This window comes from Aethalodelphis obliquidens, unplaced genomic scaffold, assembly GCF_003676395.1.
Source record: "Aethalodelphis obliquidens isolate GAN/ISIS:26980383/991018 unplaced genomic scaffold, ASM367639v1 scaffold16, whole genome shotgun sequence".
Taxonomy (NCBI): Eukaryota; Metazoa; Chordata; class Mammalia; order Artiodactyla; family Delphinidae; genus Aethalodelphis; species Aethalodelphis obliquidens.
The window spans coordinates 14,010,836-14,037,839 of record NW_020837960.1 but is presented as its reverse complement, the minus strand read 5'-3'; the positions used below and the strand labels follow the sequence as shown (position 1 = coordinate 14,037,839).

The window sequence follows — 27,004 nt, the reverse complement described above, 5'->3', positions numbered from 1 at the left end:
TAAATCTGCTACCATAATAGAGCAGTTGTATCGACCACAGACGTCTTTCCTCTACCCGTGACTTTATTTCCACTTTGTTGGATTTATTCATTCAGTCTGTAACTTTTATTGAGCCCCCATCTGCCACTCTTAGACAAGGCCCCTGCTCTCCCGGAGCTTCTAGTCAGGGGGCTGGACAGAGATGACAGGAAGTATCAGGAAGTGAGAACTACTGTGATGAAAATTAAGCAAAGTGATGTGAGAAGGCATAACCGGGAAACTACGTTAAGAGAGGTAGTTAGGAAAGACTCCTTTGAGGAAGTCATTCATAAACCCAGGCACGCATAAGAAAGGAAGGAGCCAGATGTGTGATCATTTGAGGGAAGAGTCGTCCAAGCAGAGAGATTACAACGGGGCCCAGAGAGTGGGCAAGAGCGTGTGGGACTCAAGAGTTTGCTGCGTGGTTGGGACTTCCGGAGGTTGGACAGGCGAGAGAGGTCTGCAGGACAGGATCATGTCATGACTGGAGGACAAGGTAAGGATTTTGGATTTTATTCCAGATTTGATGGGAAGCTATGGGGGTGGTCGATTAAGGGAATGATTTAGGTTTATAAAAGATATCTCTGAATAACTTGATTATAAATAGGTGAGAGTGGAAGCACAGAGACCATTGGGAAGATGGCGGGAGATCCAGTGGGAGAAGATGCTGACTTACACTAGGGTGGTGGCTGTAGATATAAGCTTGCTGGTAGGTTAAAGATGGAGAGCCTGGGAAGGTAGGGTCAGTACTGACTCCTACATTCGGGGCTTCAGCAACTAGGGGGTTGCTGAGATGGGGAAAACCAGGCAGGAGCAGATTTGGGGGGGGAAGAATCAGTGTCTATTTTGAATATATCAGGTTGTGATGCCTTCTTGACAAACGTCAAATAAGCAGTAAGATACGCTAGCCCAGAGTTCAGGGGAGGTCAGGCATAGAGATCCATGTGGGAGCCGCCTATATATACTGATGGTGTTTAAAGCCCTGGAACTTTTTTTTTTTTTTTTTGCGATATGCGGGCCTCTCACTGCTGTGGCCTCTCCCGCTGCGGAGCACAGGCTCCGGACGCGCAGGCTCAGCGGTCATGGCTCACGGGCCCAGCCGCTCCGCTGCATGTGGGATCTTCCCCCACCGGGGCACGAACCTGTGTCCTCTGCATCGGCAGGCTGACTCTCATCCACTGCGCCACCAGGGAAGCCCAAAGCCCTGGAACGTTATGAGGACCAAAGTCGGAGGCTCAGGGCAGTGTGCCCATGGATTTCACCCTTCCTTTAGGGTCACTGCCCAAGTAGACACCTCCATCTCTAAACCTTCCCCCTGCCAACCTTGCTTTGGCTGTTGAAGGCTGTTTGGAGCTTTACAACGTGAAGGACAGTGGGAGAACATTAGGAAGACACATGTGCTGGGCCTGTAATTAGTGACGAGAGCGCTTCTCATCTGTGTGGCTCTCAACATTGTAATCGCTGCCTAATTTACTAAAGCTAAAGACAGGGCTGAAAAGTGAGTGGACCATTTTAAAGACAGAGTCTAGGTTTGCAGTGCGGTCTTTAGATATTATAAGCCAATCATAAATTCGTATTGCTGTTATAATCTAAGTAAGTATTACAGGCTCATGTAAAGTTATACAAAACAGAAGTTTTTGGTGCTATTGGTTGTTCTCAGTTTCACATGCCACTTGCCTACTTTGTTGAAATACAAACACAAACTAAATAGAAATAAGAAACTATGAACGTGTGTCTTTACTTCCAGATGGCATTCCCATTTTGAGTTGACATTTAATGCATGGGTGTTTTACATTTTTACCTGTTTTTTTATCAGCAGTATCCTTACACGACTTTATCCTGGTATAAAAATAATATTTTTATGCTTTGAAATCCCTTTCCTATCCCAATGTCATATCCCTTACGTTTGCTTCTAGTTTTATGGCTGATTCATTTATTAATTTTTTCCTTTTAAATCCAAGCGGAATTTACTGTGTTGTATAGGACGAAGTAGAAACTTTATTTCTTGTTTGTTTGCTTCCTTAAAAGAATTTGGAGTTAAAAATATGATCGAGCCCTTGTTTATCGTGAATGATTCTTGCTCATTGCAGGTAAGCTCCCCAGGCCCTCTAGCTGACCAGGTGGTGAGTTCAAGGTCCTAATCCAACAGCACAAGGGAATTCACACCAGCCCTGAGCCTCGAAGATGGTGTCACAGTCTGCGGGCCGGCAGGACTCTCCTGTGGACCCCTGGGAAGGAATCAGCAATGACCCTGGCGACATTGATGGTTCGCCCAGCCTCCTGGACACGGACCACCTCTCTTGCGCATCAAACATCAGGTTTACGAGGCACAGAGCTGCCTGGATTAACCCCCAGTGTGTGCAGCAACAGCTGCAGGACTCGCCCCCCCAGGTGCCAGCAGTGGGGAACAAAGAGAACCGTGTTGCCTGGGACGCTGCCTCTCCCTTGGGCCCTTCACCGTTATCTCTTGGGGACTCCGTGGTGGAGACATCATTGTCGAAGGGCACTGTGGACTCCATGGGCAGCTCCTCTGCCCGGGGCTCAGCTGAAAAAGGCGGTGACTTCTCTCTTACTTCAAAGGAAGAACGGGCAGTGCTCCCAGGACGCTGTCCTTGGACGCCTCTGTTCACAAGCTCCAAGATTGACTTGGCTGCCTCCCCGTGTCGTGAGGCTGACGATACTTTTTTCAAGCCTTCCCAGCTGACACCTTCCACTGATGCAGGTAACTCTGGGGGGGACTGCCCTCCTTCCTGTCTGTTCTCACACCAGCTCTGCCCGGGGCCGAGGCCAGGTGTTCCTCACGAGGGAAAAGCTCCTGGCTTTCCACTTTGCTCACGATCCAGGGCATGGGCTCAGTTCATGCTGTCTTTGGCCCAGCACCATGGGTCACGATGGGCGGAGTCAAGGATGCCCCTTCTCCTTAGACTGCAGGGAAATGTCATCTTAGCTCAACTTAGTTGATAATCAGTGTCACCTGCCATCTTGGAGCAGGTATGTGCCCTGCAGGAGAGCGCCAGAAGTGCTCTGCATTCAGTGTGGTGATGGAAGGTGGTCCAGACAGAGTGGGCTCCGGTTCACACCAGTGCTGAGGTAGGAGAGGAACTCGCCTCCCCTGTTAGATTTACCTGGACAGGGTGTGGCTAGAAAAAAAGTAAGACTTAAACACAGTAACCACAATTCCTCCAAACTGGAGAAAACCTTTTCCTGTTAAAACCAGGGCTATGAGGTGACACACATATTCCTAAAATACTGAAATTCCTAAAATGAGATAATCCATTCCAAACGCCACTCAAGAGTCAATAAATTAGCAATTCTTGTTAAAATGTGTGGCATGCTTAGTTTATTTTTAAATATTCATTATGCTATATTCACACTTTTTTTTTTGTGGTACACGGGCCTCTCACTGCTGTGGCCCCTCCCGTTGCGGAGCACAGGCTCCGGACGCGCAGGCTCAGCGGCCATGGCCCACGGGCCCAGCCGCTCTGCGGCTTATGGGATCCTCCCGGACCGGGACACGAACCCGTGTCCCCTGCATTGGCAGGCGGACTCTCAACCACTGCGCCACCAGGGAAGCCCTATATTCACACTTTGCATTAACGTGTATTTCTGTTGGAATCCTAGTTCAAATAGTCAATGAAGTTTTTTCTTTCAAAACAGTTTTAAAAGCTGCCTGCCTTTGTGTGTGTGTGTGTGTGTGTGTGTGTGTGTGTGTGTGTGTGTGTGTGTGTGTATTTATTTCTCACTAGCAGGAACCAATCCTCCCCCTTTCCTAAAATATGGGGTTTATTTGTTCTATTGAAACTTTTGAAAAGTCAAAGATGGTGACAATCTTTAACATATTATTAATACTTTAAGAAGAGCAGATTTTGGACAGGGGTTCAGTGGGCTAACTTTGAGTTAAGAACCAAATTTGAGCAAAATGGCACAGTCTGATTATAGGCCTTTTTTCTCTTTTCGCTCACCTGGCCGGATAGCTCTCAGGAAAAGAGTGACCTGTAAATCCACTGGTTGAAAAGTGAGAAATTAGTTTCCTGCTAGGTTGTCTCAGGGGAGAGTGAGGAAAAAACAGAGAAAATTGAAAGGCCTCTCTCCCGCAGGCCACCACCACGACAACTTATAAAGTGACGGAAGATGACCTGTAGGGCCTAGTGTACCCCTGCCCAAAATCATTTTTTGTATTCCTCTACAGGAAGTGGTTCTGCAATTTCAAGTTATCCTTTCTCCAAGAAAGAAAACAGGCACCGCAGCCGCTTTGTCCAGAAACAGTGTTTCCCAGCAATCTAAGTACCTTTAAAAACCACTCTGTCTTTTGAGAGTATCTCTTAAACTTGGTAAGGGGATTCATTCCATGGGCTTAAGAAAAAGAAGTCCCGAGTGAGATGGTTCTTTCTTTCTTTGATGTGGGGAGTGCAGGCATTTGCCACAAGGCCTGGGATTTTCCTGGATCTGCTGCCTCTCAAATGAAAGCAGCAGGGTTTTCCTTTTTTAGATTATTTGGGAGGGAAAGACACCTGAGCCTGTCAGCATTTCCTGGGGCTGTAAGAAACAATTCCTTTTGTCTGCATAGGATCTACGCGTTTACAAAGTGGTTTCACATTCCTTATCTCCTTCAGTTTCCTAATAAGGTAAGTATCCCAATAATAATAATTATCCCAATTCCAGGGATGAGGAAATTTTACTGCAGAGGCATAGCTGGTGAACGGCGGTGGGCCTGGAACCGGAATCCACTGTCTGATTTTTCTCTGTGCTTTTTCCTCTATCCTCAGGGTCCCCAAACTATGACCTGTAGCCAAACCCCGCCAGACTCCTGATTTTACAAATACAGTTGTGTTTGTTTTGTCTGTAGCTGTTTTCTCAGGACAGTGGCAGAACTGAGTAGTAATTGCAACGAATGCTGTGTGGCCCTCAGATCCTACAATATTTACTACCTAGTCCTTTTCAGAAAAAGGTTGCCCACCCCAGATGGCTTCTGAAGCTAAGAGGTCCAGAGTTTTCCATGCAACAGTGGAGTTCTTGAAGACGAGGCAGAGGGCTTGGAGGGATTCTGCTTGTCTCTCTGTTTGCCACCCCGAGAGCTGTAAAGCCTTCAAAACATCTGTAGCATTTTGTTCTGATTCACCAGGTTGGGACAACAGCGCTTATGGCTCTCACAGAAATGTTTTGCCTTACAAGCTGCAATAAGATGTCACACGACAGGCCTCATTTTTGTCTTGGTGGTGTTCATTGCCAGTAATGGAGTGGCTTCATAAGGACGCAGAATGGATGAGTCAGCCGAATATATCCTCTGCGGCTTCTTCTTGTTTTTGACTGGAGGAAGAACATTTTAGAGAAGCAGTGCTGACCTTTTTCAGATAGATTTTGTTTCTGTAAACAGGAAGTTTTAGGTCAAATGCAGTGAGTTGGAGGAATGATCCCACAATTCTTAAGGCCCTGCTTCTAGACTGCTCCTTCTCACCCTCCATCTCCTGTAGGTAGATTCCATGATCCTCTTCTCTTTCTACCCTCTTTCCTCATTGGTCTCCTCCATTCCCATGGCTCTCTGGGAATCCTTCTCTGAGGATTCCTCCCAAGTTACTCCAGAAGCTTCTTGCAGAAATGATGACCCTCTGCCATCTGCAAGGTCTACCATCAGAAGGGTCTTTCTTCTTCTGTCGTCCTAATTTATTCTAGAAGTGTGCTGATTTTTATTTTTTATATTTATTTATTTTATTTTTTGTTTTATTTATTTACTTATTTGGCTGCATCGGGTCTTAGTTGCGGCATGCAGGATCTTTCCTTGTGGTACACAGGCTCTTTGTTGCAGCGCGAGGGCTTCTCTCTAGTTGTGGCGTGTGGGTTTTCTCTCTCTAGTGGTGGCGCATGGCGCACAGACTCCAGAGCGTGTGGGCCCCGTAGTTTGCGGCATGCGGGCTCTCTCGTTGAAGCGCGCGAGCTCAGTAGTTGTGGTGCTCGGGCTTAGTTGCCCCGCGGCATGTGGGATCTTAGTTCCCCGACCAGGGATCGAACCTGCGTCCCCTGCGTTGCAAGGAAGATTCTTTACCACTGGACCACCAGGGAAGACCCTGTGCTGATTTTTAAAACAGCATTTAAAAGCCACTCCCTAGAATTGTTCTTAGATCACCTTTGAACTTCTTTTTCTCTATTTTTAATAACTTGCTGTATTGGCAGGTGCTATTCAAGTCGGTGGGAGAACCGTTTCTTCAAATTCCTTCTCACCAGAGGCATTCGTGCTCCCTGTGGATGTAGAAAAGGTGAACACAGCTTCTTTTTTCTTTTTAAAACCACCGAGAGTGTTAATCCCTTAGAACGTGCTGTTCTGATTTCAGTCTGGAAGCTTCACTGGATGAGACATGGCAAATAAGTTTCATTTCAGCATTTGAGTGGTAGTGTGTGCACTCAGCTGGGAAGTTTTCCATGATTGATGAATGATGTCTCCCACTGAGGCACCACCAGTCTAGGGTTTCATATCACAAGAAATTCAACTTGGGTCATCTTTTGGTTGCAGTGGGCTAAATCTTCTGTCTCTGGAAGATATGGGCTGTACTTGAGGTAATGACCTATGATAACGCAGTTAAATAAAGATTTATATGTCTATGCATTAACTCCACTTAAATACAACTTCTTGATTTTTCAATCTAATACCCCCTCAGTGGAAAAAAAAGTTGATTATGCTTGTGAGAATTTTAACTGATCATCTTTTCTCCTGCAGGAAAATGCCCACTTTTACATCGCAGATATGATTATCTCAGTCATGGAGAATACGAAGTGTAGTATTCTGAGTCAACAGCACACAGAGACCTGGAGTACAGGAGAGGCCGGCGGGTCGCTCGGGCATGAGCCGGCAGACTTGGAAGGGATGTTTTATAGCCACATAAAGCAGGAATCCGGCTCTTCCACTTCGTCCGACAGTGGCTCTGAAGGCAAGTGGGGCAAATACGAGAACGCTTCCTGCTGTATTTGCCACGTGCATCCCCTCTGTCTGAAGCTTCTGGAGTAACCTGTGCAATGCCCACCATTTCTGCCGCTTGGCTTGGGATTGGTCACTGTGCTCCATTCAGTTACGAAATCGATGTGCTTTCTTCTTGGGCGCTATCCTGCTTTCCCTCTTCCTCTGTCCTGTCACTCAGCATCCCTCTTCTTACACAGGCTTCCTTCCCACCCACCCCCACCCCCCTGTAGACCTCTTTCATTCATCCCCATAACAAGGAGCCCATGATGCTCTGGGTGCTGGGAATCTGCAGGCAACAGGATGTGCTCCTTTCCCCAGGGAGCTGTCACGCCGGAGCAGAGGCTGAGAAAGGGATGCGTGATCGCTGGGCTAACAGAAGCAAGGGCCCAGCGTGGCGAGTCACGGGCTCAGGGCATCTCTCTTTATTCTGGGATCCAGGGAGCCTTCCTGGACCGGAGGGGACCTAAGCTGAGAACTGAAGTTAGGACTTAACCATTTTCCTCCCATTTCCTAAGTCTGAGTCCTGCTTCAGTCCTAGATTCTTTCTCTGTATTTACTTCCTGGGAGATTGCATCCACTGCAATGCTTTTCCATTATTCCTTCTCCCTTGATCTCTCCCCAGTTTCTTCCCAGCCTTTCACCTCTCTTCTAAGGGCTTGCTTCACAAGCCTGGGAGCTGTTGAACGCGTTTACCTGGTGGGCAGGTAACTAACTTAACTTGTCTAAGCTAGTCATCTGTCACTCCCTTACAACACCCCTCCTTTCAAAAAAAAAATGAAAACTAAAGCCTCCTTTTTGCTGGGACTGCCTTTACTTAGCATCTTAATCAGGAACCTTCCAGTGACGAGGGAGGCACCAGCTCCGTGTGTAGCACAACGCAGGTGCACGATTAATAGATGTCGAATAGACTACCTCGCTCAAATTTACAGGGATTTTTAAAAAAAAGTTTACAAAGCATCCTCATCGAACCCAGTGGTGGCCCGTACAGAACTGACCAGTAGAGAGGCAGCTCTGGCATCTGTCTTTTCTGGGGTTTTGTGGCTTCTCATTACTTCTCTTCGTGCAGTTGTTTCCTTCTCCTTTTCCTGCGGCTAGACTTCTACCCTCCCCCTAGCATCTGGTTTCAGCTTGGCAGTCCCCCTGATGGCTCAGTCAGGGTCTCACAGCTCAACCTAGCCTTTCAGGACCCCAAGTCCACATTCCCAGGGAACAGCGCCTGGCTGGGCCTGCTTTGATGGGGTGTCCACAACTGGTCAGCCAGCGGTGGCCAGGGGAGCCAGGGAATGTGATATGGACCATGGTCCCCCTTGAGGCCACCCGTGGGGAGAAAAGAAGGGATTCGTATTCCTGTACACGGGGCTCTACCTGTGCCTCTTCTTCCTCATGCCCATGCTCCGTCCTGTTTCTACAAGGGAAAAAAATCAGTCCTGACTTAACAGTAATACAACATCCTGCCACCTGTGCCCCAGTCCCACCTTTCACCTGGACCATCACAGCAGCCTCTGGCCAGTCATTCTGTAACAGCTGCATCTAGGTCCTCTGTGTACGTTTGCTGTCTTTGATTTTCTCTCTTTACTTTCAGCCTCTTTCCCCTCGTTGATTCTACACACATCTGTTCTCCTAGAACACAGCTTCTAATCCTCTAAAATGGCCTGCTGAGTTTGTTCCACACTTTACCCTGGGATTTCAGCCTTTGGTGTCCACCTGCTCCCTGCCTCTCCAACAGGCATCTCCCGCCATTTGCTTCCCTGTGCTGTACCGTGGGCTCCGGTTTTACTAGCCTGTTCTACTTGCTGGCAGACATTTTTCATAAGCCCCTGCCTCCCTCCCTTTGCTTCCCTGGGCTCCCCTGGATTGCCGGTTCCCCAGGAACAGCACACTAGTTCCTTCCTCCTTCCCATTCTTCAAAAGCAATCTCCCGCTACGAGCTCTGTGGCATGCTCCCTGATTTGTGTCACAGGGCAGAGGACCATTCATGGGAAATGAATCACAAGCTGTGCTCCAGGATGCTCTGTGATTATCTATGTGCATGGCTCCCCCGACCTCTGAACTTCTGAAGGCCCACGACATACACCTTGCTTTCTTGTGGTTAAGTGTGTCGGTGTCTCAGCCCCCTCATGAGGTCTTAAGCTCTTTGAGAGATTAGAATTTGTCTTACTTATATTTGCATTCAATATATGCCTGGCCTGAAATATTTTATAAATATTTGTTGAATGGTTGACTGGAAGCTCATGCTTAGCTGAAATTTTGTTTTTGTTTTTGTTTTTCCGGTGCGCGGGCCTCTCACTGTTGTGGCCTCTCCCATTGCGGAGCACAGGCTCCGGACGCGCAGGCTCAGCGGCCATGGCTCACGGGCCCAGCCGCTCCGCGGCATGTGGGATCTTCCCGGACCGGGGCACGAACCCGTGTCCCCTGCATCGGCAGGCAGACTCTCAACCACTGCACCACCAGGGAAGCCCTTAGCTGAAATTTTTTAAAAATGTGAAATGAAATTTTAAAATATTTCTACCACACAGATAAAAATATTTATCTTTTATCACTCTTGTGACATTTATGGTCATAGAGGTTACTCCATGAGGTAAGGCAAGCGTTCAACAAATTGCAGGTTGATCAAGAGAGTATTAAAAACGAAAAACGAAAAACTAGACAGTATCAGCATGCACCTCACATAGGGGGAGTGATGCTTCCTGGAACTTTATCAGTTAAGTCTATTTTTGTGCCTGTACTATGTAAGGTTGCTATGTAAATTGTATGTTACTGCTGACCATGATCGAAAGAGTGTGAGAAACACAGAGGTGGGTGAAATTGTCCCCATTTAACCCATGAGGAAAGCAAGCTGAGAAGTTGATTGTCTCCCAGCTAGAACGGTTTTTCAATGATCACATTTTTCAGTGAGGGTGTTTCTTGAGGTAATAGCATGATTTGCAAAACCATTTCCCAATTCTTTGGCATTTAGGTAGCTTTCAATATTTTAACACTTTAAAAGGACTGCAGATAGCTCCTTGGTGATCAAAACCTTCCTCTTTCACTTTTTTTCTCTGTTTAATGACATTCTTGGGATAATTCCCCAAACTGGTATTAGGGATAGAAAAGCATAAACGTGTTTGTATTCGTTTCCTGGGACTCCTGTAGCCAAATATGACAAACTGGGTGATGTAAGACAACAGAAATTTAGCCTCTCACAGTCGTGGAGGCCAGAGGTCAGCCATGAAGTTGTTGGAAAGGTTGGTTCCTTCCAGAGGCTCTGGGCCACGCCTGTCTCCTGGCTTCTGTCAGTTGCTGGGGATCCTTGATGTTCCTTGGTGTGAGGACACATCCCTCCAGTCTCTGCCTCCATCTTCACAGGATGTTCTTTCTCCGAATATCTGTGTCTGTGTCCACATCTCCCTCTTTTTATGACACCAGTCGTATTGGATCTAGGGCTTGCCCTGATCCAGTACGACCTCAGCTTAACTTGATTACAATGCAATGACCCTATTTCCAAATCAGGTCACATTCACAGGTTCTGGGTAGACATGATTTTGGGGGACATGTTCAACCCAGTACAATGTTTGTCACCTATACTTTTTGCCTCACTGTGAAAAAAAAAGTGTTTTTCCCCCCTTTCATTTTGTAAAACTTTGTATTATGGACATTTTCAAACTTACATAAAAGTAGGCAGAATACTCCTGTGGACCCCAATAGACTCAGCAGTCTGTTTCACTTAATCATGTAAATATAAGAACAACACAAAAAGAGCTCCCTGTACTTTTTAATTCTTACAGCTGAATTTTAAAATTAAAAAAAAATCAACTAGCCCTTTCATTCCCCAATTTCGATTTAGCTGGGTGTTGCAGGTTGGGCAGTCCTTTTTCTTCTTGTTGGTGAAATCTCCTTCCTTTCTTCTTCTAGGTTGTGCTGTGTTACAGGTCAGCCCAGTGGTTGAAACACCTACTTACTGTGATGTGATGAAGGATGACTGCAAATGTGACTTGGATGAATTCGTTATCGTAGGTAAGATTCGGAAACTCACGATCTGTGACTAGGTACCCTCCTCCCCACATACGTACTGGCACTCTTCACACGCAGTACCACCTTACGTGGCATTCAGAGAAGCTCCTCCCAAGATCAGACAATGTCCCTGATATAAAAAATAAGATGTCTCGATATTAATCTCTCATCTCATTTGTAGATTTGAATGCAAAAGCAGGTGCTCGTTATGGTCCGATATCTGTTTGGCGCCTCAGTTATATTTTGATGAAATTTCAGATGGGCATATTTTGAAATCCCATCTTTGGTCATTAGCTGTAGTCTCATAGTAGAAACACAAAAGAATGTGAAGTATGGAGATGCTGAATAATCGGTCCCTTCTCAGATGCAGGCAGCTCTTTCTGTGTTCTCATAACTTGACTACGATGAGGTGAAACAGATTAAAAGACCTCACTACCCTTTCTTTGATTTTCCCACAGAACTTGGAGATTTCAGCAATACCACAGAGACCTATGGATGTTCCTGCAGCTCCTCTAAGAGGTATCATCTGCACGCAGACCCCCGGGCCATCACCTCTGAGGCACTGTAGACCCCAGGCCTCTGACATCTTGGGCCCAATCCAGCCAGTTCCAATAACAAGGATTACTGCTTAGAAATGAAGCCATCACTACTAAAGTTCCTACAGTGTTTTTAGAGTGTTTCAAATACTTTTTTTTTTTAAGTGTTTGTTTTTTTTTTTTTTTTTTTTGCGGTACGCGGGCCTCTCACTGCTGTGGCCTCTCCCGTTGAGGAGCACAGGCTCCGGACGCGCAGGCTCAGCGGCCATGGCTCACGGGCCCAGCTGCTCCACGGCATGTGGGATCTTCCCGGACCGGGGCACGAACCTGTGTCCCCTGCATCGGCAGGCGGACTCCCAACCACTGCGCCACCAGGGAAGCCCCTTTCAAAGACTCTTGTACACATTCTCATTAATCCTCATGGGTGGGATGGGCGGGTTTTCTTAAACCCCATTTTATGGATGCAGAAACTGAGGTTCGGACGAGATGTGCCTCAGGACGCTGTGCTGTTAAAGAGCAGAGGTAGGGCTTGCGCTCAGGTCTTCTGACTCTACATCTGGTGCTCTTTTCACCACCCCTCCCTTTGGTACCCTCAAAAAACACAAGCTGCCCTGTTGAGCGTGGAGGCATTGAGTTGAGTAAGATAACCGTCGGTGGGCACGGTAAGATGCACGGTCTGTTGTATGACACCTCCTCTGGTTTTTGGAGAAGGAAGGAGAGTTGAAAACCTGAAGCACAAGACCGTAAAATATACGGTCGTGAATATAGTGTTCCATTTTTGCATCTCTTCCATTTTAGTGTCGTTTATGAGCCAAACTTCAATTCGGCTGAGCTAATAGCCAAAGAGTTATACCACCTCTTCAGGAAGTGCTGGATGTCAGAAGTTAGTTATCAGCTGGCAGGCTCCCTGAACGCAGCTGGCTCCATAGTAAGTATCAACAGAAATTGACCTTGAATCAAAGGTTCCTAAATTCTCATTTTGCCTGCTGTTCACATCAGATGTTTCTGTCTTTGTTGCTGGGTGCTGATGGATCTGATGTTTATTGAGCGCTTGTGATGCACCAGGGTCTGTGCTCAGCAATTCATGTTTTAATCCTCACAAGTCTCCTATTAGGTAGATGCTACTGTTATTTTAAAGTGTTAGTTCCAGACCCTCAGTGGGGCTGGTCAGTGGTAGAGCGGCGGGAGTCGAGCCCCAGGCTGCCTCGTTTGAAAGCCCAGGCTGGTTCCTTTCCACACTGCCCACCGAGCAGGCCACCCACCGCGGCAGAGGACTCTGTGGCAGAGGCTAAAGTCGGGGTGGGAGAAAAGCACTCTGGAAGTGCAGGGAAGGCAGTGTTCCATTTCATCAGGGGAACTTGGGAAGGCTGATAGGCGATCTCAGAATTCAAGGTAAGCGTCAGGCCAGGCAGAACTGTAGCAGGTAGGGGCACGTGAAGGGCACTCTTGGCAAAGGGCAGCTGGAGCAAAAGTGACAGGGAGGTGCGGGGTGTGTTTCCCTTTTTATTTTTTTGGCCACACCACAGGGCATGCGAGATCTTAGTTCCCCAGCCAGGGATCAAACCTGCGCCCCCTGCAGTGGAAGCTCAGAGTCTTAACCACTGGACCGCCAGGGAAGTCTGCATGGTGTGTTTCTTTTTTTTCTTAATATTTTTAAAAATTAATTAATTTAGTTATCTTTGGCTGCATTGGGTCTTTGTTTCTTCTGGCGGGCTTTTCTCTGGTTGCAGTGAGCGGGGGCTGCTCTTTGTTGCGGTGCGTGGGCTTCTCATTGCGGTGGCTTCTCTTGTTGCGGAGCACAGGCTCTAGGCGAGCGGGCTTCAGTAGTTGTGACACGTGGGCTCAGTAGTTGTGACTCGCGGGCTCTAGAGTGCAGGCTCAGTAGTTGTGGCGCACGGGCTTAGTTGCTCTGCGGCATGTGGGACCTTCCCGGACCAGGCATTGAACCTGTGTCCCCCACGTTGGCAGGCGGATTCTTAACTGCTGCTCCACCAGGGAAGTCCACATGGTGTGTTTCTTGAGCAGAGTGATTCGGTGTGGTTGGAAAACGTGTGTTTGTGTGTAGCTGGGTGTGTTTTGGGGTCAGTTAATCTTAATCTTCCTTGGAAATTAAGCTCAAAAGTGACCAAACTATGGAGGGCATAGATGCTAAGTTCAGGAGTTTGGATTTTAGATGCTAAGAGGAAAGTATAATGGTTGGGAGAGGTGCCTCTGCACCTGTATAAGCCGGCAAGTGTCTGCAGAGAGCTGCTTCTGGAAAAGTCTGACTACAACAGGGGATTCTGATCCGCACCGTTTGTCAGCCTATTGACTAAGCAGGGTAAGGTTCTGCTGTGCAGGAAAGCATTCCAGGTCACACTGACCTACTTACAGCAATCTGAAGTCTGGAAACAAAAGAACTAACTGAAAATACCAAGCAAAGTGATCTCAGCTGCGTGATGTCTTAAGCAATTCTCCTGCAGAGGGTTTTAAGTACAGGGAGGGCTCTGCCCAGGTCCTTTAGTTCAGATGAAAGCAGTTTTCATTTCTCAAGGTAAATTTTAATGTTGCAAACACGTTTGAATGTTCTTTTTTTTTTTTTTTTTTTTTTTGCGGTACGCGGGCCTCTCACTGTTGTGGCCTCTCCCGTTGCGGAGCACAGGCTCCAGACGTGCAGCCCCAGCGGCCATGGCTCACGGGCCCAGCCGCTCCACGGCATGCAGGATCTTCCCAGACCGGGGCTCGAACCCGTGTCCCCTGCATCAGCAGGTGGACTCTCAACCACCGCGCCACCAGGGAAGCCCTGAATGTTCTTTTATTTCAGTTCCTGAAATATGCCTGTTGCTCCTAAATCCTCTTCTGGGTTATTTATGCAGGTTGTAAATGAAGAATGTGTCCAGAAAGACTTTGAATCCAGCACGGATGTAGTACAGGAAATTAAATTGAAGTCGAGGATCAGAGGGACTGGAGACTGGGCGCCCCCTAGGTTTCAAATCATATTTAATGTTCATCCACCACTCAAGTAAGTCTGGGTTGCTGCTTGGACCCTCCAGTCCAGTTAAAGCAAGTTGTGATGGGTCCCGCCTGACTCGTTCTGAAAATAGGTGAAGGCAAAAAATAATATACCAAGGGACAAAGAAAAATTTGTTTTAGGAAGAGTAAAGTTGGGCATATTTTTCTGAGCTAGCTTTCTTGGCACCCTGTTTATCATGGGCTTTTGGGTTCTGTAAGTTTTGACAACTTGAGAATTTAACTATGTGTCCTTAATTATGAACATTACATAACAATTGAAAAGTAAATAGGCTCATATTAAGTGGCTAATAGTGAGCCTTAAAAATTACATACAGTAATTTTAAGACTAGCCCGCTATTTTCCAGTGCAATGTGAAGTAAAAAATCAATGCATTACTTTTTTTAAAGGAAAATTTAATCTTGAAAAGCGCACCTCCAGTTAAGAAACATAACAGAATGCAAATAAAAATATCTTTGTTCTCTATGAAGTAACGAAATCCTAAAAGACAAAAAAACTAAGATGGTGCAAAAAAAAGGAAATAAATACATTGTATATATATAATAATTTAAAGTAGTGTTTATTCTGAGACTAGATGACATTGTAGACAAAGGGACATTGTAACGAAATACAGTGTTTTTCATTCCTCTTGGTTGGTATTTAATACAGTGTACAAACTGCAGTGTTAGGAAGGGACTGGTAAGGGTCATTGCCTTCCCTGTGGAGGTGCCTTATAGACTGACTTTATTCTTTTCTTTCAAGAGAATGCCAGGAAGTTCTCTGGGGCTGCTTGGACAGAAGAGCCCCCTCTCCAAGCCTTGTTGAGGGGTCATTTCCCTTGGTGTGGGATGTCTTTCCTCTGGGATTTCCCTGGGTCCTCTCAAACGCACATGAGTAGGGTTCCACGTATTTTTACCGTGGCCACTTTTGCTGACCCTAAACTGTATTAAAAATTTACAACTTTCTCCATATTTCCAAATCCCATGTGGAACTGTGACGCTCACAGTTCAATAGCAAACACTTCAGTAGACTATCTTTCACCAAAAATGTTTGATAGCATTGTCTTATATTACCTCTTATTCATCTAAATGTCTTTGGGTCCATCTGTAAACTGCCCGAGTGCATCATCTCTTGGTGTCTCGTACCCCTGAACTTTCTCCTGTATATTACATGCCTCTAGTTCTCCGTGGAGAGAGAATCCTGTGTATGCCCAGTGAGACGTCTCTAAGGACCCCTCGGTGGAATAGTTACTCGTGATACCGACTTCTGCTTTGGTGGTAGCAGAGGCTTTTAAAAGACCGAGAGATTTCAACTAGAAAACTCTACTGAATAATTCTATTTCTTTCTCAAATGAAAAATGATAAAATTAAGCCAAGAAAAGTACGATGATGTCAATTTCTCTTCCAATCAGTGAAAAATGCCCCCTTGGCCTTTTCTGAAATGTAACTCTTTTCATTTTCTGCCCTCAGGAGGGATCTCATGGTAGCAGCCCAAAATTTTTTCTGTGCTGGCTGTGGAACTCCGATAGAGCCTAGTAAGTATGGATAATGGGTTGCCTGCTTATTAGGTGATAACATTGTTTTCTTAAAACATAAGTATGGGTATATTTTTCTCTCAAATGCATACAAGCAATAATTACACAGCAACAAATCTTCTGTTCAACAATGGTTTGATTCATAAGCATGTGAATGAAATTTACATAATTTCATATCCATACCCTTGCATTTTTAAATACTGTAAGTTAAAAAGCACCCCCAAATAACCAATTCTTATATTTCCTGTTTATCCCTCTATACCTCAGAGTTGGGCGGTGCATTGTTTTTGTCAGAGATGCCTTTGATGAGAAGTTATAGGCGCTTCATGATGCTGCCCTCTCTTTCGTGAAGAGGCCACCGTGACCTACAAGGCTCTGTGACTGCCCATTACCTCTCCGACTCTTTATCTCCTAGCTTTCTCCCCGTAGGGCATTGAGCTCCAGCCACAAGGCCTCCCTGTCGGTCCTTGAAGGCGGCAGGCTCTCTCCTGACTCAGGAATTTGCATTTGTGCTTCTCTCTCCCTGGAATGCCCTCCCTACAGCGTCCCCCTGACTGGTTCTCTTCCTTCCGTCCCATCTTCATTCACAGATCTTCCCTGGCTACCCTATCGAAACCGTCCACCTCACCACCCTCCTGGCCACAAACACACACATACACACTTTATATTCCCCTTCCTTTCTAATTTTTATTCAACCACTTATCTCCCTAAAATATTCTTTCCTATTTTACTGATTTTTCTTATTATTGTCTGTCTCCGTCAGAAGACTCTAGTTCCATGAGGACAGATATGTGGTCTGTTTTATCCATTGCTTTATCTATTGCTCCTACAAGCGTACCTGGCACACAGTTGGGACTCAGAAGATATTTGTTGAATGACTGAATGACTTATGCAGGAGCTAGCCAGACTCCTCTAAGAGGGTTTCAAGGAGTGGCCCCAGGGCCTAGAAAATTAGGTTTCACCCCGTCAGAAAGGCGAGTTGCTCTCTTGAGACTGGGAATCACTTGTTTTGCTGTGAACGCATCCATAGGTCTAACCTGAGAAGGCTGGGGAAGGAGCTTTGTGGGAAAGGGTTCCTTTGATAGGCAATCTTGGAAGGAAAAAGACTTTGAGCATCTCCACCTCAAGAAATAAAAATAGAAAGCAGAAATCTATCCGAACTTCCTTCTGCCATGCTGAATGGTAATGCCTGCCATGCATCACAGTCGTAACTAATTTTCTCTGAATGACCCTCTTCCCCGCTAGTCTAGTGGGGACCATGTCTCCTTGGTTAACCACTGTATCCTGGTGCCTCAGTAAATATTGAATGCATGACTCAGAAAGTGTGAATGCGTGCCTATGATTCCACCAACTTTTAAAGTACTTCCCAGAGTTTGTTCACATGTGGGGACGTAGGCCTGCACCACTGATAACAGCATGGTCCTTCCCTCATGAAGCTTGCTGACAGGAAGTCATCAGCCAAGTAAATAACAGGGCGATGCCTGCGACAAAAGAGAAAGGCAAGTGTGCTGTGGGATTTACAGCTAGGGAACTTAATCTGGGCTCGGGGGGCTGGGAGTGAAAGGTTTCATAAGGAAGTGATTGTCCCCAAAGGAGAGAGAGAGGGAGGGGGAGGGGGAGAGAGAGTGTGTGTGTGTGTGTATGTACGGGTTGGGGGGGGTCACCATATGTAAAGGGCCCAAGGCTAAGAAGTCCTATATGAAAAGGAAGGACTGCAAAGAAGTCCTATATGACTGGAGAGTAGGAACAAGATCAGACAACATGCCGCAGAGGTAGGCAGAGCACAGACGGCAGGAGCGTTAGCAACCGTGGAAATCATTTTGGACTTTTCCCGCGAACTTCCTATAGTTCTTAGGATAATTTTAACTTTTCATTTTGAGATATTTTTAGACTTACAGAGGAGTTGCAAAAATAGTACAGGCACAACCCATATACCCTTCACCCACCCTTCACCTTATAATAATCATAGTATAATTATTAAAACTGATACATTAGCATTGATACAATCCTAGTAACTAACCTACAGTGTTTATTTGGGTTTCACTAATGACCGCTATCCATTCCGGGGTCCAATCCAGAATTCCACACTCAGTTTGGTTGTCGTGTCTTCTTACTCTCCTCCAATCTCACACAAACTGAATCATTTGAAACGTAAGCAGCAGAAAGGATGGTATTTTACCCTTTAGCAGGTCCTAAAAATAAGGATGACGAACAGTTATCCCACCAAAGAAAATTAATAACGATTCTCTAATATTGTCTAATACTAGTCCAGATTCATTTGTGGTCCTCAAGATGATGTTTATAGCTAATTTGTCCACCAAGTTTCATACATTGCATTTCGTCATTATTTCTCTTTAGTCAGCTTTATTCTAGAACTGAACTGTCCAGTATGGTAGCCACTAGCCCCTGTGGCTACTGAAAATTAAAATTAATTAAAATTAAAAATCCAGTTCCTCAAGCACACGGGTCACATTTCAAGTGCCTAGCAGCCACCTCTGGCCAGTAGTGACTGTATCAGGACAGCACAGATCAAGAACGTTTCTGTCCTCACAGAAAGCTCTGTTGGACAGCGCTGTTCTAGAGCTTTTCCCTCTTATTTTTTTTCTATGACCCTGACTTTTCCTGAGATGAGGACAACTGTGGCTTAGAGCAGAGTTTCTCAACCTCAGTGCTGCTGACTTTGTTATGTGTGGGGGATGGGGTGGGAGAGGCTATGCTGTGCGTTGTTGTGAGGGGCATGGGGGAGACTGCCCCGTGAGTTGTAGGAAGTTGGGCAGCATCCCTAGATGCCTCTAGCAGCTCCCCAGTGGTGACAACCAAAATTGTCTCTAGACATTTCCATATGTCCCTTAGGGGGAAAATCACTCCTGGTCGAGAACCGCTGGTTTAGCGTGCTCTGTTTTGTTCTGTTTTAATTCAAGGACTGAGGAAACCAAAAGAGATGGACGTAATTCGTTCTGTATTGATAGTATAATGCTTAGTATGCATTCAATGAAATTTGGTGAATGAGTGGCTGGATGTTGAAACGTTAGGATTTTAGATGTTAGAGAAAGATGCATTCTAACAGGAAAATGCACTGGCCCCTTCTGTCCTCCTCTGTCTTCACGTCTTGCTAAGTTCGATCAGAAAAATAGAGTTCAGGGGCCAGGATATGCCTGTGTTTTTCCCGTTTAATATAAAACGTGTTGAGGCCCTATCATACGCAAAATAATACTCATTATTCTTCATATCAGAGATCCTAATCCAAGGTGGGAAATAGACACAGTACAGTAGACTTTTCAAAGTTTCAAATGTGAGAGCTCAGACATGAATCATTAAGCACTTAATAAGTTCTTCACAAATAATTTGTCAACCCTAGAGGAGTGTTATATGTTAGAGTTTGATAATAGCGTGTGTACATATGTACTTACTGTTGACCCTCATCCCTCACGAATTCCGTATTTGCAAATTTGCCTACTCCCTAAAATTTACTTGTGACTCCAAAATCAGTGCTCACGGGGTTTGCACAGGCATTCACAGGTACGTGCAAAGCACCGAAAAATTTATCGCCTGAAATGTGAGTTGCCCGGGGCACTTGCTCTCAGCTGAAATTGAACAAGGCAGCTCTGCCTCCTTGTTTCAGCTCTCATGCTGTAAACAAGTCCTTTTCACAGTTTATTTAGTGCCATGTGTTTTTACATTTTTGCATTTTGGGGTGGTTTCAGCTGTTTAAAATGGCCCCCAAGCATAGTGCTGAAATGCTGTCCAGTGTTCCTAAGCACAGGAAGGCTGTGATGTGCCTTAAGGAGAAAATCAGTTTCCTTCATGAATGATAAATGTCGGCTCATCTTAGACCCTAGGCTTGAGGGAGGAGCGCGTAGGAGGCTTAACTGAACTGCCATTTTCTTTCTTAAGCCGGGTGGTGAGCACCCAGGTATTGGCTGCATTAATTTCTATACTTATTGTTTGTCAATATGTTTTATTAACAATATCTCCAAAAGCAATGCATGTTCATTTTAGCAAATTAAAAAGTGCAAAGAGCAAAACTCCTTTCTTTCCCCCACCCTCTAGAAGTATTCAGTGATGGCTTTTTGGTGGGCACTTTTTTGGACTGTGTGTGGTTATTTTTAAAAACAAAATACAGATCACATAATACACACCTATACCTGCACGGCCACTGCCCACACTCTTCCCTGTATTTCATAGACCCCCGGGCATCTCACTGTTGAGTGCGCCATGCTTATCTAACCGGTTGCTTCTTAATGGGTATTTAGATCGCCCCTCCCCCATCTATTATAAATGTGCTATAATGAACGCTTTTCTCTATTGCCACACGTGCCAGTTAGCATTTCTGTCTAATGCTGCAGAATTAAGATGACTGCCTCATGTTTAAGAATTGAACTGTATCACGGAAATGTCCTAAAAGGCAGCCTCTCCTGTCAGCCCTGTGGGTGAGTGCCCACCACGCTGCACCTCACCAGCTCTGGATCTCTTAAATGTGTGACAGTCTGAGTCAAAGCCAAGTTTTCACTCATTTTATATGCATGTCCTTGTTACTGAGACTGAGTGTTTTTTACATCTTTACTGGCTGTGTTTCCTCTTCCTATGTATTCCCAGCCTTTGTGCGTGTTTTTATTTTTTTCCTCACCGATTTATTCAAAAACTCTTTGGGGTGCTACTTCCTAACAGTCTACGTAGAGTGCGTTATCATTTCCAAAGCATGTTTCATATGTGTGATATCACGGAATCCAGTTCTGAGTTGTTTTCGTGGCTTCAGGACAGTTAGCCCGAAGAGATTCGGGCTTATAAGAGTCTTCCTGCCAGTAAGGGGTTGAGACTGGACTCCCACCAAATCCCCAGACCCTGAATCTCATGTTCTTTTGACCACACGTCAGTTTAAAAGGCCCATCTTCCAAATCCAAGAGTGTTCCGGGAGGGTTCTATTTCCCGACATCTGTTACACGAAAGCAAAGCTCATGAATGGCCATGACTCGAGGCCTCCCGTGTCTGCCAGAGCTTCCCCAGCACAGCTTCAGCGTCGTGAAAACAGCGAGCTGAGTCTTGCCCTTGGGAGGGAATTGGAGGTGGGGACAGGCAAGGGTGGGTTTCCAGCGTCAGGTGATCAGTGCTCATCCTTCCGTGTGTCCCGCAGAATTTGTGAAGCGGCTCCGGTACTGCGAATACCTGGGCAAGTATTTCTGTGACTGCTGCCACTCGTACGCGGAGTCGTGCATCCCGGCCCGCATCCTCAGGCTGTGGGACTTCAGGAGGTACTACGTCAGCAATTTCTCCAAACGGCTGCTGGATAGCATATGGTACCAGCCCATCTTCAACTTGCTGCACGTCGGCCACGGCCTGTATACGAAGGCCAAGGAGCTGGACAGAGTGAGGGTGAGCAACTGCCTTTCTGGGGAAGGGAGTCCAGTGGCTGAAAGTGTTCTGTGGCAGCAGATGGACATCTCCCCCAGCTCAGGGCATCCAGACAGACCCTCAAAGGGGCGGATTTACCATCCAGCGGATGGAGCTTACGCTTCAGAGACCCTCGCCTGCTTGGGCACTTTCTGTGGTCCCAAACCAAACTTCACATTTATGCGTAGTTTTCATTTATACCTAGCTTTTGAATTTTATTCTCTTTTGAATAAAAATTGTATGTGTTTAAGGGGTACAACATGACGATTTGGTATACGTATACGTGGTGAAATGATTGCTAGTCAAGCTAATGAACATATCCATCCCCCCACACAGTTACCTGTTGGGTGTGTGTGGTAAGAACACCTGAAATTTACTCTCTCAGCAGATTTCCAGTATTTAAAATAGTCTCGTGAACTGTAGTCATCATGCTATACATGAGGTCTCTAGACTTTTCCTACGTAACTGAAACTCTGTACCCTGGACCAGCATCCCCCCATTTCCCTCACTTCTTCCCCCCTAGGAACCACCCTTCTAGTCTCTGCTTTTATGTACCTGACTTTTTTAGATTCCACATATAAGTGAGATCATGCAGTTTTCGTCTTTCTGTGTCTGGTTTATCTCACTTAGCATAATGTCCTCCAGGTTCATCCATGGTGTCTCAAATCACAGGACCTCCTCCTTTTGTATATAGTTTGGTGTTTTTCTTAAAGAAGGCCCCCAGCATTGTATAAGCTTCAGGTTCCCCGAGACCTGGGTCCCTCCTGGACCCTCTGTAGATCTCTGGACTCAGTAATGAACCCCTGCTATAAAGACTGTGTATTTCAAAAGCTTATTTTCTAGAGTTGTAGCATTTCAAGGTTAGAAATAACATTTAATTTTGACTTGTACCTTTCCAGTGTTTTTTTTTTTAAACATCTTTAATGGAGTAGAATTGCTTTACAATGGTGTGTTAGTTTCTGCTGTATCACAAAGTGAATCAGCTACACGTGTACATATACCTCCAGTGTTATTTCATCACATTTACTTTTCCCCCTGTTTGCTTCCTCACATCAGGAGATCCAGGAGCAGCTATTTCACATCAGGAAGCTGTTGAAGACCTGCAGGTTTGCTGAAAGGTGCTACTGCTGGCTGGGCGGGCGGGCGGGCCTGTGAATGGGAGGTCTGATAACCCCACGCACTTGCTGATCCTTTGTGCCTCCAGGCCCAGCTCCTCCAGTACATAGCAGTCACCTTGTGACTCTCCTTGGGGATGCGGACCCCCTCTTGAGTGTTGCTAAGCCTTCTAACTCACTAGCAGGGAATTTAACATGTTAAGAAGAATGGACCAGTATAAGGATGAAACAGCTCTAGCCAGTGGGCTATTATTATCATTATTATTATCATTATTTTAAATTGCGATAAAATACACATAACATAGAATTTACCATCCTAACCCTTTGTAAGTGTCCAGTTAAGGGGTTAAGTTCACATTGCTGGCCAACCATCACCACAGAACTCTTTTCATCTTGTAAAATGGAAGCTCTGTACCCATTCAACACCATCTTCCCAGCCTCCATTCCCCCAGCCCATGGGAACCACCCTTCTCTTTTCTGCCTCTATGATTTTGACTATTCCAAGTACCTCATATGAGTGGAATCAAACAGTATTTGTCATTTTGTGACTGGCTTATTTCATGTAGTATCATGTCTTTAAGCTTCACCCCACGCTGTGTCCTGTGTCAGGATGTCCTTCCTTTGTAAGGCTGAATGACACTGCACTGTATGTGTATTCCACCTGTTGTGGACCCATCCACCCTTCTTGGGTTGCTTTCTTTTGCTTATTGTGACTAGTGTTGCTATGCTGATAGAGAGGCATGTCAACTTTTATTGGCTGTGTAATAGTCTGTACTATGATGTGGTATTAAGTATTGTCCTATTACTGAACACCTCATACATTTTAAATATCTTTTGTTATTAAAAAAAAAAAAGCACTAAGCTTTAGCTGAATCTCTGACCACATCCATATGTATAGCCTGAGGCTGAACTCCTGAAGGCCATGTCCATAAAGGCACAGGCATGAATTTAGCAGAGATTTTTGCAGTACGCGGGCCTCTCACTGTTGTGGCCTCTCTTGTTGCGGAGCACAGGCTCCAGACACGCAGGCTCAGTGGCCATGGCTCACGGGCCCAGCTGCTCCGCGGCATGTGGGATCTTCCCGGACCGGGGCACAAACCCGCGTCCCCTGCATCGGCAGGCGGATTCTCAACCACTGCGCCACCAGGGAAGCACTGGATGCCTGAATCTTAATCTCAGTGCCTGACCAGTGGTTTGTGAGTCATAGTAACTCTCCTGAGGTATCACTCAGTGATGCTGATGGACTTGAAATTTAGTGGAAATGAATCAAGTGGTAATTTTTATCTCAGTACACGTTTTCAGGACTGGAAAAACAAATTTTCAGTTTTCTTTTGCTCCACGTGCACATGGGCAGGCTGCCAGAGACACTTTTCTTGTTCAGCTTTTTGAAATTCGGTGTTTATGGAATTTTAACTTCCTGGCTTCCAAGCAGATTGGCAAAATGTAAAGTGGAGAGGAAAGTTAACTTGTTCCTGGGGCTATTTTTTTAAAAGTTGAATTCAAACTATTCAGTGTGAGTGCCAGGAAAAAGCACCCCCCTGTTTCTGCCCTTGCCTGTGTCAGGTGGGTTTGATTTCCCCTTGGTTTCCTTTCCGGCAGCACATTAAAGGAGTTTGAACAGGTGCCAGGACACTTGACTGATAAGCTTAACCTGTTCTCCCTGGAGGACCTGGTCCGGGTCAAGAAAGGGCTGCTGGCGCCCTTGCTCAAGGACATTCTGAAAGTTTCCCTCGCGCACGTGGCCAGCTGTGAGGTGAGGTTTGTCTGCCCTGGTGGGTGCATCCCTGAACTGTCCCTTCTGTGGCCAGGCCTGGGCAGGTTGTTCTGCACTTGCCTCGTTTAACCCTCACAAACCCTGAGGAAAGTACCAGCAACACTGTTTGCAGATGAGAAAAAATGAGGTTCAGAGCTGTTAAGTACCAGACCAAGAACATCTTACTGGGATGCAAGCCTGGGCCAAGCGACTTGTTGTCTGGGCGCCCAGTGCTGTGTGGGGCCTCCCTTGACTCCCATCTGCCCTGACGTGCCAAATGCAGCTGTGTAGACTCAGGATCCAGTGGATCAGGACCTCTGTGTCTTCAGAGCCTGACAAGTTGCAGGGGAGCTATCAGAAACAAAATGAGATCCTTTAAGGACACCTATTTAAAATCATGATCTTTCTCTGGTGCCTCAAACTGCCCTGATGTGCAATTTCTCCAGACAAAACAAATGCACATTTATTGTTCTGATTCTTCCATTGTGGCAGGATATAGCATCCCGTTCCTTCTAGAGGCTAGAATCATAGACATTTCAACATTGGTGTTTACAGAACTCTGTATGTCATTAGAACTCTTGTATAGTGAGAGCAGTTTACAGTCTTGGCTTATAGAATACCAAACTGAAATCTTTACATCATCTGCTGTAGACAAGCTTTTTAATTGTTACGTATATCCACGACATTCAGTGGCCTTGTGCAAATATGATATGTTGCTTAGGCATATCTTTTGTCCTATGCAGAATGTTTCATTGGACTTCTATGAAAATTGCAATTCACGAATTTATATAAACGTTTTAAATGCAGAAACTTGTTACTTCCACAGTCAATCTGGGGGATGCTGGAATAAAAGATTTCAATACCTGGGGGGAAAACTGGTGTTTATAAAGTTCTGTGAAAGTGGTAACTCAGCTTCTGCGTCAGGAGAAACATTACCAACGAGGACTCTCACTTTTTGACTCCTATTCTTACAGCTGTGTCAAGGAAAGGGTTTCATTTGTGAATTTTGCCGGAGTACAGCCGTCATCTTCCCATTTCAGACCGCAACGTGTAGAAGATGTTCAGGTATCATAATGCGATAATACCTTAAGCTTTATAGTAGCTTAATAACTTAAGCGCAAAGTTAAGTTTGATGACTTAAGCACAAAATTAACTTTAGCTTAAAAACAGCTTAATAACTAAAGCACTGTGTTATTTCTTTAAAGTATAATAATGCTGGTGTGTGCTTCTATGTCGAATTGGAGCCAATAAAGGTTTGGGTGCACAGTGGGGAGAATTTGAGTGGGGCAGAGCTAAAGGATGATGTCTTATGGAACAGGGTTTGGCGAGAGGAGGTGGTCCCTGTTTGGCCTGTCCCCCAATTCTTCTACATCAGGGCAAGTTACAGCTGCCCCTGTTTTGTTTGTTGTTTTTTTTTGTGGTACGCGGGCCTCTCACTGTTGTGGCCTCTCCCGTTGCGGAGCACAGGCTCCGGACGCGCAGGCTCAGCAGCCATGGCTCATGGGCCCAGCCGCTCCGCGGCATGTGGGATCTTCCCGGACCGGGGCACGAACCTGCGTCCCCTGCCTCGGCAGGTGGACTCTCAACCACTGCGCCACCAGGGAAGCCCCAGCTGCCCCCCTGTTTTGTAATTGAATCACAGTCAATCCCAAGTTCACTAGGGCACTTCTCAGGTTCAACACCTGCGAGAGTATGAAGGCAGCAGGGTTGGGCAGAGGGAGAAGTTGAACTGTGGTGGGTTGCCATGAAGACTCAGTGCATGTCAGGGGAGCTGGGATGGTTTTGTGGCATTTTGCCAAACTGGAGACAAGAGAGCCAGCCAGGCCTTTAAACGTCATATTGACCAGTCACTACATGCGGGCTGGGGCCAGCGAGGGGGCATGACCTTGATCAAGCATTTCCAGAGAAGGGATGCTTCCTCCTGGGCCATCAGCCACTGATGTGGTGATGCACTCTTAGCACCCTGGGGGGCGGTCTTTGGACAGATCTGGGAGGCGCTGCAGCATCCACGACATCAAGCTCTCTGAGCCTCATGTTCCACTGGCCCTCATGACCTACTGGGGACTTTACAGTCCCTCTGAGTTTCAACCTGCCTGACTTCTCTTTGGAAGACTCTGGTTTCTGGGTTCAGATCCCCTCTCTCCCCGGGATGGGATGAGCGTCTGTACATATTTGAGAAAACCAGCCACCTGTCAGCTGACGGCTGTCCTCCTTGCTTGCAGCGTGCAGGGCTTGCTTTCACAAGCAGTGCTTCCAGGCCTCCGAGTGCCCCCGGTGTGCGAGGATCGCAGCGAGGAGAAGACTTTTGGAAAGTTTGCCCTCTGTGGCGACGTCATGCCCTTGACTGTCGTGAGAAAGACTGTGAAACACTTGTTATGATCACGTCTCCTATTGATAAGATTGTTTTATTATTATTATTATTATTTTTTCTTTTTGCGTTACGCGGGCCTCTCACCGCTGTGGCCTCTCCCGTTGCGGAGCACAGGCTCCGGACGCGCAGGCGCAGCGGCCATGGCTCACGGGCCCAGCCGCTCCGCGGCATGTGGGATCTTCCCGGACCGGGGCACGAACCCGCGTCCCCTGCATCGGCACGCGGACTCCCAACCACTGCGCCACCAGGGAAGCCCAAGATTGTTTTATTATTGACTATTGTCTATTAAGAAAAAAGATGGCCAATATTCTCTTCATTATATATATTTAATATTTTACAAGAATGCAGATCCTTTGTTATTA

The 27,004-nt window shown here is 46.2% G+C and overlaps 1 protein-coding gene across 2 annotated transcripts; it reads left to right on the top strand.

Moving 5' to 3' along the window:
- The first annotated feature begins 330 nt into the window (after positions 1–330).
- On the top strand, positions 331–26,647 carry RUBCNL (rubicon like autophagy enhancer). Of its 2 annotated transcripts, none has more exons than XM_027116252.1 (14): positions 331–514; positions 2,109–2,740; positions 6,187–6,269; positions 6,728–6,938; positions 10,859–10,960; positions 11,416–11,476; positions 12,292–12,421; positions 14,349–14,494; positions 15,951–16,015; positions 21,147–21,385; positions 22,460–22,509; positions 24,118–24,271; positions 25,246–25,336; positions 26,494–26,647. In XM_027116252.1, exons 2-14 carry the CDS (start codon positions 2,203–2,205, stop codon positions 26,613–26,615), a joined length of 1,992 nt encoding a protein of 663 aa, XP_026972053.1. In that variant the 5' UTR covers positions 331–514; positions 2,109–2,202; the 3' UTR covers positions 26,616–26,647. The 2 variants fall into 2 exon arrangements, with proteins under 2 accessions (XP_026972053.1, XP_026972052.1); XM_027116251.1 differs by having other exon boundaries at positions 333–514; positions 22,460–22,521.
- The last annotated feature ends 357 nt before the right edge of the window (positions 26,648–27,004 follow it).

What these genes read in the sequence shown, in the direction of transcription:
- RUBCNL (XM_027116251.1), top strand. Translation starts at nt 2,203, where the DNA reads ATGGTGTCACAGTCTGCGGGCCGGCAGGACTCTCCTGTGGACCCCTGG. An exon ending in GGATGAATTCGTTATCGTAG is followed by an intron (nt 10,961 to 11,415) that starts GTAAGATTCGGA and finishes ATTTTCCCACAG; the next exon opens with AACTTGGAGATTTCAGCAAT. An exon ending in TCCTGCAGCTCCTCTAAGAG is followed by an intron (nt 11,477 to 12,291) that starts GTATCATCTGCA and finishes CTTCCATTTTAG; the next exon opens with TGTCGTTTATGAGCCAAACT.